Raw genomic sequence first — 21347 nt, 5'->3', positions numbered from 1 at the left:
TCCTACCGTGACCATATCACCTGTCCTTGAGGGAAAAATGTAGTTCAAGAGGACTTCTTGCCTCAGATTCAGGATAAAATGCCTGATGAGTAACTTGCTCATGAAATCTGAGTTTAATGAGCCTTCATGTGTGGTGGTCTAGAATATAACTGCCCAGATACTTCCTCTCCTGCTTTCGAGCAAAACAGTGTGGCTGCTGCTTTAGATGATGAAGCAATGCTTCTTTTTATATTTACCAAAAAAACAGAATTATCAAAATGAACATGCACTTTTGTCTGTTTTAGATGTAATCCGTGTGGTTTGTATGTTTTTTTATAAAATTTTCTACCTTTTGGTTCAAAAGGTACAGATGATTATGAAGGTATTATAGGGGAGCACATGGTATGTGTGAGTAACAACACAAAGTTACTCTTTGTTGTTCTTTCTCAGATATGCTAGAAAGTAAACACTAGTGGACTCACTGTGATGAATGACTTGACTTTAACTCCAAGGGAAATCAAAGCTCTTCATTTGTTGGTGAATTGTCTTCCCTAATTTGTGCTGTATATAAATGTACACTTGAAAGAAACTGAAAGTCGCTCATTTGTGTCAGACTCTTTGTGACCCCATGGACTATACAGTCCATGGAATTCTCCAGGCCAGAATACTGGAGTGGGTGCCTTTCCCTTCTCCAGGGGATCTTCCCAACCCAGAGATTGAACCCAGGTCTCCTATACTGCAGGCAGATTCTTTACCAGCTGAGCTACCAGGGAAGCCCCAAATGTACACTTGTCCATCAGTATTTCAAAAATGTCATTAAATATTCAGATTTTAACTGAGTAAGATCATTACAGCATAGATCATCTTTTTCTTTGGTGTTTTACATGGGGTGCTTTTCGTGTTGAACTTTCATGTGCTAACTATATGTACAGTCATCCAGAATTTTCTCCAATGTAAGACTTTTAATATGTTAAAAGACAGTTTGCATTGGTTTTGATATTATACTGGCATTTCATATTTGACCACTTTTGTTTTTCAGGAAACTCACAGCAATATGCATTGAAAAAAAGATTTTCCATTCCATATGTGTGCTGTTTGTTTTAATCTGACCAATTTAGAAAATGTGAATGTCTTTCAAACAATCACTATATTTGTGTGTCACATATTATTCTTTACCTGAAAGGTATAATAATTAGAGGATTATTACTGTCCTTGTGAAGTAAATTAGGGTCTTTTTCTTCCTTTTTTCTTTCTTGTGACTCTATTTATTTCTTAATTAGTGTGACAAATGTGGTTTAAAATAACAATTGTACTATTACTAGTGAAAAATGTGCTGTTAGTGGCAGTGTTGTTGATAGAAAAATGTCACAGAGCACTCATTTTCCTCTTGATTTAGTGCAGTGGTGGTTACAGAAAAAGTTGTAATAAAAAGAATAATGGAATGGCTAATATTATTAGAAGAGTGGAATTTTACTTTGATTTATTGAAAAGATAACACACTAATAAGCATCTAATTAATAACTATTCACAAAACATAATTGTTAGGCTTCAAATTATTCTTTCACTATAAGCTAATCAAGATTTTAGAAACAATTCAAATTAATGGAAAAATACACTTTGCAAAATTAATGGTTACTTAGATTTAATAATAGTTTGAAAATTGCAGAAAATAAAAGCATGCAAAGAAACTAAATATCTGTATAATATCAAACAAATTTCAAGCTGTTTTAATAGCCATTACTCAAAAATTTGATTAAGATCGTGCATATTATGATTATCAGAAAATTATGATGTACTACTGAGCTGGAAACACAAAATGATCCGTGATTCCTAATAGGATTTTATTATCTGTGTCATTAACGTTACCAATAATCCAAATTCATTATGTTTGCAACATTTGAGTAGAAAAACACATGATATAAGTGTGCCCCCAAGTGGCTATAGGCTAGTTTGTAAAAATATAGAAAAATACCTAAATGTTTTGAATGAGGGCCTTAGCTGGTTATATTCTCCAGTAAATCCTGGCTCCACCTTAGGCAGAGGAGTGATGGTTATAAGCCTCCGCTTAGGCAGATTGTTATCTCTCCTATTTGTAAAGTTATTCCAAGTTAGAGAATGTATAATTCTCCTATAGTTTTTACAACTATTTTGTTTTTAGTAGATACACATTAATCACCTTTCTACATGTGGTGTAGCACTGTGAAAACATATTAAGACAACAGAAAATATTTTTTTCCCTCGTATATATAGTGTTTGATTATTTTAAGTCTGAGTAATTCTCTGTCAAGTATTTAAAAATACCTTTTGTGTTTAAAATAGGATATTGGATTGAGTAAGAAAATGTGTATTAGGACAGGCTCACGGCCTATAAAAGTAGTGAGCCTATTTTTGTGATATACATGAAAATTGTTAATTATTTATAAATGTTGTTAATCAGTAGGATATTGGATATCTATAAGTTATGTTGTAGATTCAACAGAATTTGAAACCCCCTTTCCATAGACCTTCATAAAGTTGTCAACTTTTGCATTTTGACACAAAGATATTACCCAATTAATACTCTTCTTCATTTAACTCTCCAGTCACTAGTTCCAAGAGGCAAAACTTATTTGTTGCTCAGCTCATGCTTCTGAAAGAACTCTGCAAGAACTGGTTATTAGTGACCCTGTTAGATGTAAGCCCACACCAGATTTCTGAGGCAGCACAGTGTGTCTACAATTGGACATATGTTAGACAGTTATGAGTTGGGGATATTAAAAATCTAAGACAAGAGGGTTATAAAACATTCTGAGTCAGGAAGAAAAGCCTCAAATAACAGAAAAGGAAAATATCATTATAATCACTTTTGAATTTTTGAATGACAAATATTACTAAAAGATTGAATTTTCAGTTGAAATAGAAGTTTTGAGTCTTATCAGTTGTAACATTTCTAGTCTCAAGGTGAGTTTCTTCTAGCTGAAGTATAACTTCCTATGTTTCCCATTCTGTTACTTTGTTTAATCTCAAATTCTTTGTATCCACTCCAACCTTTTTTTTAATTGAAAAATTTAAAAAGTAAAATCATAAATTCAGTTTTAATGTGTACAATCATTGAAGAAATAATACAAACATTTATATTTCCCTACTAAAAATTTCTCTTAATTAAAATTGTTTAGCATAGTAATTGTTCTTGATTGTGAAGAAAAGTTTTTTTAAAATTTAATTACAGAATTGGAAGGAATCGAACAGTTTTTAAAAAGATAATCCCAACTGACCTTTAATTTTAGTTTGGTAGTTTAACATATATTTTTAAAGTTCTCAGAACAAGATTTCATAAATAAATGATGTCTATTAATTTTTTGCTAAGATCAAAATGAGTTATATATTTTTAAAAGACCATTTCTGACCTTACCCTTTCTACCTATGTTATCTAAAATAGGAATGCTAAGCATAAATCAGAGTCAAAATATAAATTATAATAGTAATACTATTTCAAAAAATTACTTTCTGGAACATTCTCTTCACACTGATAGAGAAAAATAGATTAAAGTAGAATAGGAGAACAAAAAGACAAAGTAATGGATAAAATGATAGTATTTGTAATCTTAATTTAAAATCTCAAAGCATTGTATAGCTCCTAGTAAAATGTGGACTTGTTTAATAGATAATGGTTTTCAGCCAGAAAAATGTATTGAGCGCCTGAACTGAATGATTTCTTGTGCATCGTTTGTCTCTGTTATCTTAGGCTCCTTAATAACTTGTATTTCGCAAAGAAATTTCAAATTAATTGCTCTTAATATAACATTTTTATTCGATCGTATTTATTGATAACTCCTTGTGTTTTTGAAAATAAAGCCAGAAATGCTCTTGTCAAGGTTACTCACTGAATGGGGATCATTCTTAAGTGCTTAGGCTGGAAATGTATTACAGAACAGTGAAGCCGTGACACTGAGACAGGGCTACCTAAATCCACCAGAGCTACCGATTGGCAAATTGCTTAATTTATATTCCTTTCATCTCATCTAATTATCTAATCTAATTAGCTCTCTTTTCAGAGTAATTATAGATCTTATGCACTGATCTCCTATTCTGACCTATATATCACCTTCGACAAGTGGATAAGTTAAATGATATCAGACATGTTTTAAAAATATATGTTGTAAGTGATGCACACTTTAAAAAAGGAAAAAAAGTCATCTTTTCTGTTCATAAATAATGATTGTGTTGGTAATGCTCCAAATAATCTTTTAAAGAGTAGGCTTTGACCATTAGCATACCATATAACATTAGAAAGGAGCATATGCTACAAACAAGAAGCTCAATGTTTCTCTTCTAAAAAAATCTCATAATTATTTACTCTTACTTCCTACTTCTTATTCACAAAGCTAAAACACACTAGTGCTAAGATATTTAATTATTTTTTTTCTCTTGCGGTCACGATGTATTGTCCTCAAACCATTAATTGTAATAATGTTCCACGCTGCTCCGAAATAAAATGGGGGAAAGGAGTACTCCATTGAGGATGACTCTTCAGCCTGAGCAGTCTTACACTGTCTTGATCACACATGGTCCCCAGTTTTCAGTTGGATTGGTACAAAAATACATTATTGAAATCCTCAATTCTAAAGGTAAATTCAGCATTAATACTTCTTTCTTCCTATGGAAAAGTAGCAGATAAAATTGTATGCATTTCTTTGGCATGTGTAATTTCCATCAACAGGCACATGTATAGTGAACATTTCATTTGCACTGGCTGAAAAGGAGTAATTGACCAATAAAATGCCACATGTATCATCTTTGAATGTTTCTATGGTATAAGCACAGATATATTATCAGCAAAAATGAATGCCTCTCAAATTCTGGCCAATGGAAATAATATAGAATACATTGTTTTTTTCCCCATTGTTCTATGATTTTAAAATAGGCCACAATGCAGAATTTACTTCCAAGAAAATTCAGTGTCACTGATATGTACAGTAAGAGCACTACCAAAATGTATCAGTTTTCAGAACTGAAGACATAAGACACCCCAATCCTTGCTAATTCAAATAAATCAAAGCTTACCAAAGAAAGGTGATAATACATTAAAATGTTTGTGTGAAAAATTTTGCCTTACAACACTAGTTATACAAGTTAGTATCTATTAAAACTGAATACATCACACAGGACCTTTTATATCTTGAAAAGTATACATGAGCAAGAGTGGAAGAAAAAAAGCATCAATTAGAAAAGCCCACAGTCTTTCAGATTCTCTTTGATTATTATATCTGTAACTGCATCAAACACGAACTTGACATTTTGAGTATCTGTGGCACAGGTCATGTGGGAATAAATTTCCTTATCTTCTTTTTTTAAATTCAGGTCTAGAAACTGGTTCTTGATGTAATTCCCTGCATCTTCAAATGTATTTGGACCTTGTTAAAAAAAAAGTTAAAGAAGTAAACCGTAATTGCATTTAAAAAGCATACAATTATAAATAATCTTTAGAATTTTACTTTGTGTGCTGTTTGATGTGCTCAGGATTAAAAAATCAAAATGGCAATAGTTAATTATCAGGGATTTATATAACATCTACTTTGTGTTGAAAACTATGCTTACCCTACTGGGGATTTCAAGTGGTTAAAATGTAATCTCTGCATGAAAACATCAAAATATAGTAGAACTACTAACATATTTGGGGCTCCCCTGATGGCTCAGTGAAAAAGAACCCACCCACCAATACAGAAGACATGGCTTTGATCCCTGAGTCGAGAAGATCCTCTAGAGAAGGAAATGGCAACCCACTCCAGAATTCTTGCCTGGGAATTCCCAAGGACAGAGGAGATCGGCAGGCTATAGTTCCTGTGGTTGCAAAAGTGTCAGACATAACATAGTGACTAAACAACAGCAACAACTAATGTATTTATACAACAGAGTGAGTAAGAAAGCCTGGATGTATGTCAAAGACTATGCTTGTAAATATGTGCATGCTTGTGTGCATGTGTGTTAACATGAACTAAAAGAAAAGAATGGAAATTGAAGATGAGTGGAATACATAATGAGGTAGTGTTTGAGCTGGACTTTGAGGGTAGGTAGGAGAGAGAAAAAAATCTGTGTGAAGGAAAGCTAAAAAGTGATAGGCATGTACTGTAAGATTCCAGCTATATGACATTCTGGGGAGGGCAAAAGTATAGTAATAGTAAAAAGAACAGTGGTTGTAAGGGTTGGAGGTGAGGCAAAAGACATGAATAGGTAGATCACAGGGAGTTTTAGTGTAGTGACACTATTCTGTGTAACACTAGAAAGCTGGGTACCTGACGTGCGTTTGGTATTACCCATCAGACTGTGTAACACAGAGTTTATTCTGATGTAAAATATCATCATGGACTTTGGTTAATAATGTATCAATATCTGCTCATCAGTTGTAACAAAATAAATGAATAACACCAAGTCAAGATGTTAATAATAGGGCAAACGGTGGGAACTGACCAGAGAGGAAATATATGAAAACTCTCTCTTTTCTGTTCACTTTTTATACCAACTAAAAATTGCTTTAAGAAATAAAGATTATAACCTATTGGAACACATAAGGTGCTTAATTATGATTCTATATTTAATTTGTAACATTCAATACAACATTCATGTAACTATACTTAATTACATGACAAATGTATAAGCATATAATTAATATTTATAAATAAAAAAGCTATAAGCAGTCATTATAGATTAGCCTAAGTAGCTATTTTGACAAAGTGCCACAACCCTAGCACATTTGGGCTACCCACATATCTAAGTGGTAAACTAGGTTTATATTTATGCTTGAGCTAAGTTGCTCAGTTGTGTCCAATTCTTTGCAACCCCATGGACTGTAACCCATCAGGTTCCTCTGTCCTTGGGGATTCTCCAGGCAAGAATACTGAATGGGTTGCCATGTCTTCCTCCAAGGGATCTTCCCAACCCAGGGATCAAACTCAGGTCTCTTGCATTGCAGGCAGATTCTTTACCAACTCAGCCACCAGGGAAGTCCATATTTATGTTTAAACCATAAATATCTCCATCTAACACAGTTTCATTAACAACAGAGCATATAACTATTTACAAAAAACAACAGTCTCCAAAAGAAATACAACTCTTCTAGAGAACCTGACATTTATAGTCAATAGCAAACAGTGTCAGTACTAAAACTCTGCTGCTGCTGCTACTAAGTCACTTCAGTCGTATCCGACTCTGTGCAACCCCATGATGGCAGCCCACCAGGCTCCCCCGTCCCTGGGAATCTCCAGGCAAGAACACTGGAGTGGGTTGCCATTTCCTTCTCCAATGCATGAAAGTGAAAAGTGAAAGTGAAGTCGCTCAGTCGTGTCCAACTCTTAGCGACACCATGGACTGCAGCCTACCAGGCTCCTCCGTCCATGGGACTCTCCAGGCAAGAGTACTGGAGTGGGGTGCCATTGCCTTCTCCTACTAAAACTCTAGGAGGTAGGAAAACTGGAAAAAAGCTGACACTATTCTCAAATTGATTCAAGATCATCCTCTGGAAAGTTAATTCTGACTTTGAAGAGTCACTAAGATCTAGTACAGCGTTACAAGGTTTCATTGGGAAATATCTAAAAAATGCCAATTTGAAATAAAATTTATACTCATCATAATTTTTAAGATAATGTAGTTTGCAATGCCATTTGATACATTATATGGAGTCTCAGCCCTGTTTGGTCTAACCACATCCCCTTTATTCATTAGAGCTTTGTTTTATTGCAGGCAGTGTAGAGAGGGTTTCCTCTTTTATTTGTAAAATTCTTTCCAATGTGGATCATACACATGACTCAAGAAGTATCATAGCCTCAAACCTCCTAAATATTATACATCAAGGTCCAGATAGAAAAGTGTATCTCTATACAAGAATTTACTACTTTGGAATTAAAGGAAAAGAATCTTACCAGTATACTCTGGAAAGCAGATACTAAGATGCACTTTGGTAACTTTTTCTTGAAAGAGATCTTTTTTATTGAGAAACAGGACAATGGAGGTGGTTGCAAAGTACTTGTGATTACAGATACTGTTGAACAGGTGAAGGCTTTCATGCATTCTGTTCTGTTAGATATAAAAGATGAAAATGTGTAGGATTGTTGTTTGCAAGATATTAATGGTGGGGATTATGAACAAGGATCTAGAAATAGCATCTGTCTTTGGAAGTTCTTAATTGAGTTGGGGAATGGGGTAGTCATATTGGAAATCACAAAAGCTTATTTTTTACCTCGATCTTGTCTTCCTTTTAGACTTACCACTTCTTCATCTTCCACCAGAACCATGTCATAGGCACTGAGTGCAGCACAAAATATAATGCATGTAACTCCTTCAAAGCAGTGAATCCATTTCTTTCTTTCAGATCTCTGTCCACCTACATCAAACATCCTTTAAAAAAGTAAAGATAACAGAAAAATGAATCTTACAAATATCCACCAAAATTTACATTAAGACGAACATTTGGAATTATAAATGAATGCTTGTTTAAAGGTAGTCTTTTAATTTTTACTGATTATGAAGTAAGACTTATTTGGGCAACTTGCAGCTCAAGGACTATAGAAAAAGAGAACTTTTATTTATTTTTTGGTTTTCATGCAGGTGTCCCAGGTGGCGCTAGTGGTAAAGAACCCACCTGACAATGCTGGAGATGTAAGAGGCATGGGTTTGACCCCCGGGTTGGAAAAATCCCCTGGAGAAGGGAATGACAACCCATTCCAGCATTCTTGCCTGGAGAATCCCCTTGGACAGAGGAGCCTCTACAGTCCATAGGGTCACAGAGAGTCAGACTGAGGCAACTTAGCATGTATTTACACGGGGTAGAGTAAAATAATTCACATACTGACTTTGAGCAACTGGGAAATTTACAGTAGTTTGAAGTGTTAGTAAGATACCTGTTGGCCTTAGAGATTTTGATCAAAGACTATCTGTATTCTTAAATTACTAGAGCCCAGAGAAGATTGAAAGTTGTCAAAATTCTGATGCTACAAGTCTTGCTTGTTCACTGAGCTCCTCCTACATTCATTCATTCATTCATTTGAACAGTTATCATCTGCCTACTATGTACTCGACACTGTGCTAAACCTACTGACACAAAGATAAAAAGATATAGTCACTGTCTTCAATGAGCTTGCTGTCTTGTAAAGAGAAAAATAAATTATTATAACATTTTGTAATAAATATTCTAATTTGTTGTTGTTATCCAGTCTCTAAGTCACGTCTGACTCTTTGTGACCCCGCAGACTGCAGCATGCCAGGCTCCCCAGTCCTTCACTGTCTCGGAGTTTGCTCAGATTCATGTCTATATATATTCTAACATAGAAGGTAAAATATGAGCCCAGAGGGAGATTTAAGAAATCACCCTGAGTGATCATGAAACTTAAATGAGATGTTTGAAAATTTGGCCCTCCCTCTGGTTTTGTATTTTGGTAAAAAGCACCAATGTAGACAGAGAAACTCAATAAAGAAGCTAGGAATCCTTTGTAATCCCCCTCTTTCCCTTATCTTACATATAGTGCACATGTGAAATGCAGTTTCTAATTCATCCACTCCTTTGAAATTCCTCTCTTGTACAAGCCACTACAGTTTCTCACCAGGGACACTATAGAAATGTTCTAATTGGTCTCCCTGTTTCTAAAAGCTCTAAAAACAAATTCTCACAGCACTCAGAATTTTATCCTAAAGTAAATCTTATTATACCACTTTCCTGCTTACAATTTTTCAAAGGCTTCTTTTCCCGTTAATGTATGCTCAGTCACTTCAGTCATGTCTGACTATTTGTGACCCTATGGATTGTAACTCACCAGACTCTTCTGTCCATAGGACTTTCTTGACAAGAATACTAAAGTGGGTTGCCATGCCCTCTACCAGAGAATCCTCTGACCCAGGGATTGAATCCAAGTCTCCTGGATTTCCTGCATTACAGGCAAATTCTTTACTACTGAGCCACCAGGGAAGCCCTTAGAATCAAACACAATTTTTTTTTTTTTTTTTTTTTGATGACCTCTAAGGTTCTAGTTGTTTTTGTTCATTCCTACCTTTGCAAGCTTCAGTTCAGTTCAGTTCAGTTCACTCAGTCATGTCTGACTCTTTGCGACCCCATGAGTCGCAGCACGCCAGGCCTCGGTGTCCATCACCAACTCCCACAGTTCACCCAAACTCACGTCCATCGAGTCAGTGATGCCATCCAGCCATCTCATCCTCTGTCGTCCCCTTCTCCTCCTGCCCCCAATCCCTCCCAGCATCAGAGTCTTTTCCAATGAGTCAACTCTTCGCATGAGGTGGCCAAAGTACTGGAGTTTCAGCTTTAGCATCATTCCTTCCAAAGAAATCCCAGGGCTGATCTCCTTCCGAATGGACTGGTTGGATCTCCTTGCAGTCCAAGGGACTCTCAAGAGTCTTCTCCAACACCACAGTTCAAAAGCATCAATTCTTTGGCACTCAGCCTTCTTCACAGTCCAACTCCCACATCCATTCATGACCACTGGAAAAACCATAGCCTTGACTAGACGGACCTTTATTGGCAAAGTAATGTCTTTGCTCTTGAATATGCTTGAATAGGTGGTCATAACTTTCCTTCCAAGGAATAAGCGTCTTTTAATTTCATGGCTGCAGTCACTACCTGCAGTGATTTTGGAGCCCAGAAAAATAAAGTCTGACACTGTTTCCACTGTTTCCCCATCTATTTCCCATGAAATGATGGGACCAGATGCCATTTTCCTACCATTCTTCTTTTCAATGCAATCCAATCACAATGCTATTCATTCAGTTCCTTTAATATAAATCTAACTTTCTGCTATCTTAGGACTTTTGCACAGTGCATCTCCCTTCCAGGCAACATGGTTCAGTTCTTCCTTCCATAAGACTGTTTTTTCCCTCAATGTTCAGGTTTTAATATCAATATCGAGACTTTGCAGATAGCCACCTAGAGCATCCTTTGTAAATTGTTAACTCTTTCCACTGCCCATTTACTTTCTGTTGTATCACTCCATTTCTTTTATAGTAATTGTCACAATCAATAACTGTGATTTATTTTTTCATATGTTTAGTAGTTATCATCTCCCTAATAGAATAGTGGTCTCATAAGGGCAGGGACCTTATCTACACTGGAGATGGTTATATTCCCCGTGCCAGGCACTGTGCCTATAACATAATAAACATGCAGTAAATACTTGCAAATAAATGAATAGTTTCCATGTTAATGAAATGGAGGGAGGATTTTTACCCAAAGTCATCAAGGAATGAGAGAACACGGCATGCTTGGGACAAATAGTTATATTTTGGAGAATGTAAAGATTACGGTAAAATATTGAAATTTATGGCCTGAGTCAGCAAATATTTATTGAGCATTTATTACATTCTAAGTGTCAGAGTTTCAATCTTGAGAATCTTCTGGTCTGGTTGTAGTGGTGGTAGTTGTGTGTGTGGTCTGTGTGTGTATCAGAAACTGCAGAGAAGACAGTGTGTAAAAAGAATGTTCCAGATAGAGGCAATAAGAGCAAAAGTAAGAGCAAAGGATTTGAGCACCCAAGAGTAAGCCTGAGGTGTTAGACCAGAAATAGATTTTCTGTCTTTTCTATTACATGAGAAGACCAGTTTTTATATCGTGGTCAATGGCAATCCATAGGTGATTTTGAACTGGGGTATTAACATTTGCTTGTGTGCTTATTGTTAGGTCACTTTGATCTGAGTTCAAATCTGAAGACAGATTTGATGAGGAAGAGATTAGAGGCAAAGGAAAAATTACAGGGCTTTTATAATAACTTGATCCCAAAATATTAAATATTCAATACAAAGGAACACCCAACCTGTACAGATATTTCAAAGGTAATAACAATATTGGAGTATTAAATATCAGTCAGCAGACTTATTGAAGATAATCAGAAGTACCACACATTGTACTTCTCTAGTGCTTAATATTTCACATATTAATCCAGTAAAGAACAGACGTATAGAACTAAAATTCCTCAAATATGTGTACCAATGCAAAATCACTCCATTTAGTAGTATATTGAAAGAGAAGTTGCTCATATTATTGAAGACGATGTTTAGGAGTTCGATAGTTGCGTGGTTTAGAAATTTAAATTTGGTGTCAATAAAGACTATTATGGGGTTCCCTGGTAGCTCAGTTGGTAAAGAATCCACCTGCAATGCAGGAGACCCTGATTCAATTCCTGGGTTGGGAAGATCCCCTGGAGAAGGGAACAGCTACCCACTCTAGTATTCTGGCCTGGAGAATTCCATGGACTATACAGTCCATGGGGTCGCAAAGAGTTGGACATGACTGAGGGACTTTCAGTTTCACTTTCAAAGACTATTGTAAGTGCTGCTAATTACCAAACCCTCTACAGTTTCAGACTTGCAATATAAATGGAGGAAGAGGACAGTTTTGACTTAAAGGTTATAATATGTAAAAATTAGCCAACAAATTTAATTTTTATAATTTAGTAAACATCCTTATGGAAGCAAGGATGATAAATATGCATTCAGACTTTAAAACTTTTAGTCAACAGTTATTTAAACTCCACCATAAAGTTATAAGATAGATACAATTATCTCTCTAAACAAGGCTCATTAATCCAGTTGATACTTGAGGCTGCTGTGTAGCAGGTGCCATGTTAGGTTCTTTATGTACGACAGCTATGTTGTGAATGTTAAGCTTTGTTGCAAAGTTCATTAGGTCTGCTTCCTTAGACTACAGGTCCTAACAAGTACATCTATCTACTGTTAGTTGTCAAATCCTCACCAAGTAGAGTAGAAGCATATTTGTTGTGGAGCCTTCATTCCCCAGGTCAGAAAATAGCTTTTTGTGTTGTCAAACAGAGAACTGTGTAAAACTTTAAAACTTTCCCCTTCCCAAGGGTTGTGTTGCATTCTTTTAATGGGCCATGTGGTTATCTCCTGACTTTGATCACTTATCTTCTCTGAACTCTGCTATTGATATTAACACATATGTGTGAAGAGTAACTATTCTGCTTTTTAGTCAAATATTTAGTTGATAAGACGTTCAGTTCAGTTCAGTTCAGTTCAGTCGCTCAGTCGTGTCCGACTCTTTGTGACCCCATGAATCACAGCATGCCAGGCCTCCCTGTCCATCACCAACTCTCGGAGTTTACTCAGATGTCCATCGAGTCAGTGATGTCATCCAGCCATCTCGTCCTCTGTTGTCTCCTTCTCCTCCTGCCCCCAATCCCTCCCAGAATCAGTCTTTTCCATGAGTCAACTCTTCGCATGAGGTGGCCAAAGTACTGGAGTTTCAGGTTTAGCATCAGTCCTTCCAAAGAAATCCCAGGGCTGATCTCCTTCAGAATGGACTGGTTGGATCTCCTTGCAGTCCAAGGGACTCTCAAGAGTCTTCTCCAACACCACAGTTCAAAAGCATCAATTCTTCGGTGCTCAGCTTTCTTCACAGTCCAACTCTCACATCCATACATGACCACTGGAAAAACCACAGCCTTGACTAGACGAAACTTTGTTGGCAAAGTAAAGTCTCTGCTCTTGAATACACTATCTAGGTTGGTCATAACTTTCCTTCCAAGGAGTAAGCGTCTTTTAATTTCATGGCTGCAGTCACCATCTGCAGTGATTTTGGAGCCCAAAAAGATAAAGTCTGACACTGTTTCCCCATCTATTTCCCATGAAGTGATGGGACCAGATGCCATGATCTTCGTTTTCTGAATGTTGAGCTTTAAGCCAACTTTTTCACTCTCCTCTTTTACTCTCATCAATCAATAGGCTTTTGAGTTCCTCTTCACTTTCTGCCATAAGGGTGGTGTCATCTGCATATCTGAGGTTATTGATATTTCTCCCGGCAATCTTGATTCCAGCTTGTGCTTCTTCCAGCCCAGCGTTTTTTATGATGTATACTCTGCCTATAAGTTAAATAAGCAGGGTGACAAGATACAGCCTTGACATACTCCTTTTCCTATTTGGAACCAGTCTGTTATTCCATGTCCAGTTCTAACTGTTGCTTCCTGACCTGCATACAGATTTCTCAAGAGACAGGTCAGGTGGTCTGCTATTCCCATCTCTTTCAGAATTTTCCACGGTTTATTGTGATCCACACAGTCAAAGTCTTTGGCATAGTCAATAAAGCAGAAATATGTTTTTCTGGAACTCTCTTGCTTTTTCCATGATCCAGCGGATGTTGGCAATTTGATCTCTGGTTCCTCTGCCTTTTCTAAACCCAGCTGGAACATCTGGAAGTACATGGTTCACGTATTGCTGAAAGCCTGGCTTGGAGAATTTTGAACATTACTTTACTAGCGTGTGAGATGAGTGCAATTGTGCAGTAGTTTGAGCATTCTTTGGCATTGCCTTTCTTTGGGATTGGAATGAAAACTGACCTTTTCCAGTCCTGTGGCCACTGCTGAGTTTTCCAAATTTGCTGGCATACTGAGTGCAGCACTTTCACAGCATCTTTCAGGATTTGAAATAGCTCAACTGGAATTCCATCACCTCCACTAGCTTTGTTCGTATGATGCTTTCTAAGGCTCACTTGACTTCACATTCCAGGATGTCTGGCTCTAGGTTTGTGATCACACCATCGTGATTATCTTAGTCGTGAAGATCTTTTTTGTACAGGTGTTTTGTGTATTCCTGCCACCTCTTCTTAATATCTACTGCTTCTCTTAGGTCCATACCATTTCTGTCCTTCATTGAGCCCATCTTTGCATGAAATGTTACCTTGGTATCTCTAATTTTCTTGAAGAGATCTCTAGTCTTTCCCATTCTGTTGTTTTCCTCTATTTCTTTGCGCTGATCATTGAAAAAGGCCTTCATATCTCTTCTTGCTATTCTTTGGAACTCTGCATTCAGATGTTTATATCTTTCCTTTTCTGATAAGAGGTATAAGTTATGTAAGTGATCCTTAGCCCACTGTTCTCTCTCTCACAATATCTTACAGCCTCCCAGGGAAGGGAGGACAAAGATTACTTAGTCTTAAGGTTTTATTCATGTTGATAAAATAGCTTCTGAAAAATCTTAGATTGCATGCTAATAATCCTCTCATTTTATGACTCACTTGATAAACATTTTTTTTTTTTTTTCCCTATGCAGAGTGATGTTCAAGACACAGGTCCGGGGAGCATTGACCTTTTTTCTAATGCCATCAGCTATTACTGAACTGAAATGCTCATTGGCAAAGCAGATCAGTGGCTGCAGTTTTGCTTTTATATTGATTCTCTTGGATATTACATTTTATTTTGCTGCTGTTGTAGTAATTTATTTTTTACATGTCTTTTCATGTTTATCTCCTCTAAATTTTAATTGGGGCTTACTTTAGAGAAGGGAATGGCTATCCATTCCAGTGTTCTTGGCCTGGAGAATTTCATGGACAGAGGAGCCTGGTGGGCTATACTACATGGGGCTGCAAAGAGTCAAACATGACTGAGCAGATAACACTAAAGCATTATAATCATTGAAAAAATGTGGAGATTCCCAAAGTGGAACATGTAAGAAATACACATACACACTTCATCATCACTTTTCTGAGAAAAACAATAATAGAAATCAGAGGACAACCTGTTTTTTGCTGACTGAATATCTGGATTGGTTAGATATACTGGGACAATTAATGAGGTGAATTGATATGCGATGTGGCTTGAATATCCTTAATTGCCTGAATAGTTAAGATAATTAGAGCTTTAATGACATTAGATGGAACTTTCAGTTCTCATTTTGAAAAGTTTTTTTTTCTTTTTTCTTTTTTGATTGCTTGATTGACTTAATGCATGTTTCCTTAACAGTGGTATTTAAGAAAGGATTCTTAAATATTAAAATGTGTTTAAATGCCTGACAGGTATGATGTAACTAAAAATTCACAGGTCAGGCTTTTAAGCAACAATTGAACATCAATTATTTGTTAAACTGCCCATGGTATTAATATAGGGCAAGCCATCAAAGTTTTATGGCTTTATGTTAAACAGTTGACTAAGCAGTTGAGTTTTATAGTCCATTTTAAACAGTTGGAAAAGGTATTAAATTTTACTAATTTATGTTAAACAATTGGCTAAATATGGAGGAGGGCATGGCAACCCACTCCAGTGTTCTTGCGTGGAGAATCCCATGGATAGAGGTGGGCTACAGTCCATAGGATTGCGAAGAGTTGGACGTGACTGAAGGGACTTGAACACACAAATATTTAACCACATAAGATTATTCATACTTCATATCAGAATAGGTTATTATGAAATAATAGGCCCTTTATATACTTTCAAAGTTGTTGCATAGTCTAGGATAGCTAAAAATAGTGCTATTGCAGCTAATTTTTTGTAAGATGTCTTTGCTCATCCTATAAGCATGTGACTGTCTTGGAAAAATAACAATTTCTGACATCCTTTATGTATTTGACCACAGAAAAATAAGATCTAATCTGAGTAGAAATTTATTTTAAGCTCTTGTGTTGAATGGGATGTATTCAACATATTTGACTATATCAGAATTGGTATAACTTTTTAAAATTTTATCTTTTTATTGACATATAGTTGACATACAAAATTATATTATTGCAATTTACCACCTAGTGATTTGACATTTATATATGTTGTAAATTGATCCCCACAAAAAAAGCTAGGTATAAGGTCCTAAGGTGGCTGCCTGTGTCAGGGCCAACGTGTGTATCTGTGTTACCACTGCACAGTCTTAGCAAAGTAGCTTCACTAAGTCTTTCCCTGTGCCCAGTTCTGAAAATAAATTAGGGCAGATGCTGCAGATAGAAAGAATATGCACTGAGGTCATTCTAAATCCCTTGACTGTTTGTTATTAAAAAACAGAATCAAAAGGATTAACCATCATAAGGTAGCCTGGGGTTGCTAAACTCCTGTAATTGTTAATATCATTATATATTTTCTACTAAATTTGTGTGTAACTTAAAATGCCTACAGAAGAGTTCTTTGATTATTGAATAATATAATGCTTAAAGTCATTAAAGTAAATTCTATCATGAGAATAAATTAGATATCATGTTATGCTGCTGCTGCTGCTAAGTTGCTTCAGTCGTGTCCGACTCTGTGTGACCCCATAAACGGCAGTCCACCAGGCTCCCCTGTCCCTGGGATTCTCAAGGCAAGAACACTGGAGTGGGTTGCCATTTCCTTCTCCAATGCATAAGAGTGAAAAGTGAAAGGGAAATCACTCAGTCATGTCCAACTCTCAGCGACCCCATGGACTGTATAGCCCAGATATCATGTTATATAACTTATAATTTTGAAAACATTAACCATGAACATACCTGTAACAAAAGTATAGTTATACATGATTTATTGCTCTGTGAGATCTAATAGAGAATAAGAACCAGACACTCCTAAGCTGTCTCATGTTCCAACAGAAATGAACATAGTGGGCATGATTTAACTTCAAATTCAAAACAATTATAATTTATTTTGTATCATAGATTGGGTAAATCTATGATAGTGTTGAAAATAGTTACATTACAATTACAAAATCTAAAGCTCTACATTGTAATAGTTGCTGACCTCTTTTCCCTAGCTTCCATATAGTTTTATCTCCTTTCAATTATTTTAATCATAGAGCTCTAGGAAGAAAGGACTTCTCTCTAACTGATAACTCTTATGATCTGTAAGTTGTTTGCCCTGAGGAATTATTTTATAATAATAAAAGGGTTAACATTTGCATTGCATTTTCTATTTACGTAGTAACTTCTGTAAAGAGAAATAATTCTACCAGTTTGACAGTTGAAGGTTCTGGTATGATAAAAGAAACTCCAAGGTAATTTGCATTAAAGTCGGACACGACTGAAGGGACTTAGCAGCAGCAGCAGCAGCAGGTGATACATGAAGATGATACAGTGCATCGACAGAATTTTTTCATTTTGATGTTCCTGTTTAAAATTCTACAGTCTTGAATTTAATATGTAAATTGACTTTATCTTTAAAAGTTTTAGGATGATTTATGCTATGTGAATACAAATCAGTACTAATGTAAGTACCTCGGCACTTACTGAAATGAAGTTGGAAGGTACCTTATTTTTATACTTCCTATTTTAAATACTATGAAATTTTACACTGTGAATGCCAGTGTACTTTTGGATAATCCTATTTAGTACTTCAAAAAAAAAGTGATTTAGCTGTGAGAATTTATTAAGGGATTAATTATCTCAATTGCTGTGACTATTTAAAAGATTTGAAAAATTTTTTTAATGATTTGAAATAGTTCCTTACAAGCATGTATAACTGTGTTTTTTACACTTTATAGTAAAAATTGAGTATTTTCAAAATTTCATTGCTTAAATATTGTTTCTAGAGGAATTTCCTACATGCTCTTCCTCATAAATGATGTTCTTAGTCACACACCCTCTTGAGCCAGAGAGAAAGCAAAAGCTAGTTTTTTAAAGTTAAGAAAACAAAAGAGCTCGAAACCTAGTTTTAGTGGGTGGGAAAGAGGTAGTGGTTACATACTATAGAAAATGTTATGTCAAAATGAGTCTTAACTGAGCTTCAGTCCAATTCACAATTATCTTACATTTTAGCATTGCTACTGTATAAAGAATTAGCAAGACCTTTCTCATTCCTTCATATGAGCCAACAATATAAGAAAGTATATTTTCATATATGTACATATGTATATATACACGAAAGATTACTTATACAACTTAAAATGCTTTACAGAACTAACCACAGAATTAGAAAAGGAAAGGAAAATGACGATGCACCAATGAGTCTAGTGTCCTAGTGCAAATGCTGTATTCTACTTGGTTTTTTAAAATGTATGGATAATGATATTACAAAATTATGGATAATGATATCAAGTTCACTACTGAGTGAACTTGATGTTTCAGGAAATGATGATGATTTCCTGAGCTTTTGTGTGTTTGTTGGCAGTTTTACACATACCCTCCTTTTAGGAGCACAGACTTGTGAGGTGCCAAAGAGCCCTAACAACAGGACTTTATCTCCCCAGTAGGCTGTCTTTTTATCCCTCTTCCCTCTTCTCTCTGAAGGGAATTATGGATGACCAACAACATTGGAAGAAGCACTTACTCTACAGGACAAGAGTGGTTTCCAGCCCAATTTACCTTATGGCCCATCAGGGTTGAGCAGTGTAAGAAGTGTGGTTTTCGAAGTTAGAAAGATAGCCATTTTAATCACATTTCTAGCATTTCTGTGTGTGATCTTGCAGAAAGCTTCTACCTGTTTTCAGCCTTCACTTTTGACTCTTTGTCTTACGTAAGGACAGCAACACCCATTCATCATATCACAGTAGGGGTGTAAAGATCGTGTTCCTAGCTGCTTGGCACAGTACATTCACTCCTCCAGGCAGGATTAAGGCTGACTGAGTGCCTGCTCGGAGTTAGTCACTGTGGTGATCACAGGAGATAGAGCTGTAAGCAAACGTGGCCCCTGGCCTTCTGGACCTCAGATCACATGAAACAAAAGGAGCAAACTGATAAAGAAACAAGGCAGTTTCATGTAGTGGTAATTTCAAAAAGAGAAAAATGCTGTAACATCAATTGTGTAATGATACTGGCTCACGTTGGTGTGGCTGGAAAGAACTGTTTGTATATCTTCCCAGTTCTACATTTAGTGTCATCATGTTTGTAAGTTGAAAATGGCTATTGTTAGGGTATTGACACTCAAGAAATCCTCAAGGGCCAAAAATCAGTCTGACCCCCCTCCATCCCTGGGGGCTTGTTGTTACATATTTACCCACACTCTGCAGGATATAGTTATAACAGGGACATTTAGGGATGGTTAATAGGTAAGGTGGTCAAGACTCTATGAGGGGACAGTGTTTGATTGGGAAACTTAATAAGAAGGGGCCAGTTCTTGCAGAGATCTAGTGTCAGAGCATTTTAGTTAAGAAGAACAGTCTAAGTGCAAAGACTCAGACTTAGACGTTCAAGGAACAGAGATATAAAAAAGATAATTTATGCTAGTGAGCGTTTCTGACAAGATACTTGATTGTTTGATGTGGTAAAGAAAGACCAGGGTTGGGAGTTTCTAGATGTTCAAGATGTGACATTAATTTTTAAAACTGGCTTATCAGCCAGTTTTAATAATAAGACAGTCTAGGATCCAGAAAATTCCATTAGCTTTATGTAAGATAAGCTAACACCAAGTTATAATTCTCTGCTGGGACTTCAACTAATTTTTTACAACAGCCACATTAGACAAGCAAAGAAGAGATACTTTTATTTCTCAACAATTACTGCTAATTAATGGAGACTCTGATTGGAACCTTGGTAGGATTAGCCCCAAGGCCTGTAGTCAGCTTCTAGCCTGTTTCAGGGAGAAATTTGGAGAGGAGAAAGAGTCAAAGAAATGTGAGTGTGCCAAAATTGCTTTGAGAGGCTTAGGAGGGGTAGAACAGAGGAGCAATTGGATTTGGGCTCTCAACGTACAACCCTGAAAACTGGATCAATGATCAGGAGTCTGGAGAAAGTAGTTGCCAAAGAGGAACTGTACCACAGTGATGACAGGCCTGAAGACAAGCTGCTTATGTTTGCCAAGAGATGTTGATCCCAACCTTTGCAGTTCCTTATCCTGTTTGGGCTTTCATTCATCTTTCAGAAAATTAATTATTTGTGTGCTTGACATTAATGGGTAGTTTTCAGGGCTTTCTTCCATATTAATTGAAAGTATCTTGGCCATCTGTGTAATAATATTCTAATTAAATACTATATGTCAGTAATTACAATAGTTTTAAAGCAATTAAACTTTGATCCCACTGAAACAATCTTTCCTCAATGGATACAAACAATTCATGTCACCTTTTCCCATTTTTTTCTACTTTTAAAAGATTCCCATTATTGAATGCATGAATGATTTAATTATGTTTTTATTAATTAAATAATTATGTTTATGTTATATACCCTTAATTATGCTTTAAGGGTACATCTAGAACATGGTTTTAATGTCTAATATTCTATCTCAGGGAGAAGGCAATGGCGGCCCACTCCAGTACTCTTGCCTGGAAAATCCCAAGGGTGGAGGAGCCTGGTAGGCTGCAGTTCACGAGGTCACAAAGAGTCGTACATGACTGAGTGACTTCACTTTCACTTTTCACTTTCATGCATTGGAGAAGGAAATGGCAACCCACTCCAGTATTGTTGCCTGGAGAATCCCAGGGACGGGGGAGTCTGGTGTGCTGCTGTCTATGGGGTTGCACAGAGTTGGACACGACTGACATGACTTAGCAGCAGCAGCAGCAGCATTCTATCTCATCCACAATCGTAGGGAGAGGTACCTAAGTGTCAAGGGACATTTTCTAACACTATAGTATGGATTTCTATTTCTTGGTATAGTAAATGGGTAATTTTACAACAGAATTGCTAGGAGGGTCTTGATAATGCAACAGCAATGACAATAATCGACTCATACCCAAATTATGCTTATGAAATAGGTCTTGTTATTCCAGTAGATAGCATCACA

At 36.3% G+C, this 21347-nt stretch overlaps 1 protein-coding gene across 1 annotated transcript in view; it reads right to left on the bottom strand.

Moving 5' to 3' along the window:
* Positions 1-4161: 4161 nt before the first annotated feature.
* The window catches only part of GNAT3 (G protein subunit alpha transducin 3), a 55941-nt gene continuing 38755 nt past the window's right edge, over positions 4162-21347 (bottom strand). Inside the window, exons 6-8 of the mRNA XM_061413801.1 lie at positions 8220-8349; positions 7875-8028; positions 4162-5372 (exon numbers count right to left, since the gene is read on the bottom strand). Coding sequence (XP_061269785.1) covers positions 5182-5372; positions 7875-8028; positions 8220-8349 — 475 coding nt within the window. The 3' untranslated portion in view covers positions 4162-5181. The remainder of the gene's footprint in view (positions 5373-7874; positions 8029-8219; positions 8350-21347) is intronic.

This window comes from Bos javanicus, chromosome 4 (assembly GCF_032452875.1).
Source record: "Bos javanicus breed banteng chromosome 4, ARS-OSU_banteng_1.0, whole genome shotgun sequence".
In the NCBI taxonomy this organism is placed as follows: Eukaryota; Metazoa; Chordata; class Mammalia; order Artiodactyla; family Bovidae; genus Bos; species Bos javanicus.
The sequence above is the reverse complement of the archived record's forward strand: the minus strand, read 5'-3'. Positions and strand labels throughout refer to the sequence as shown.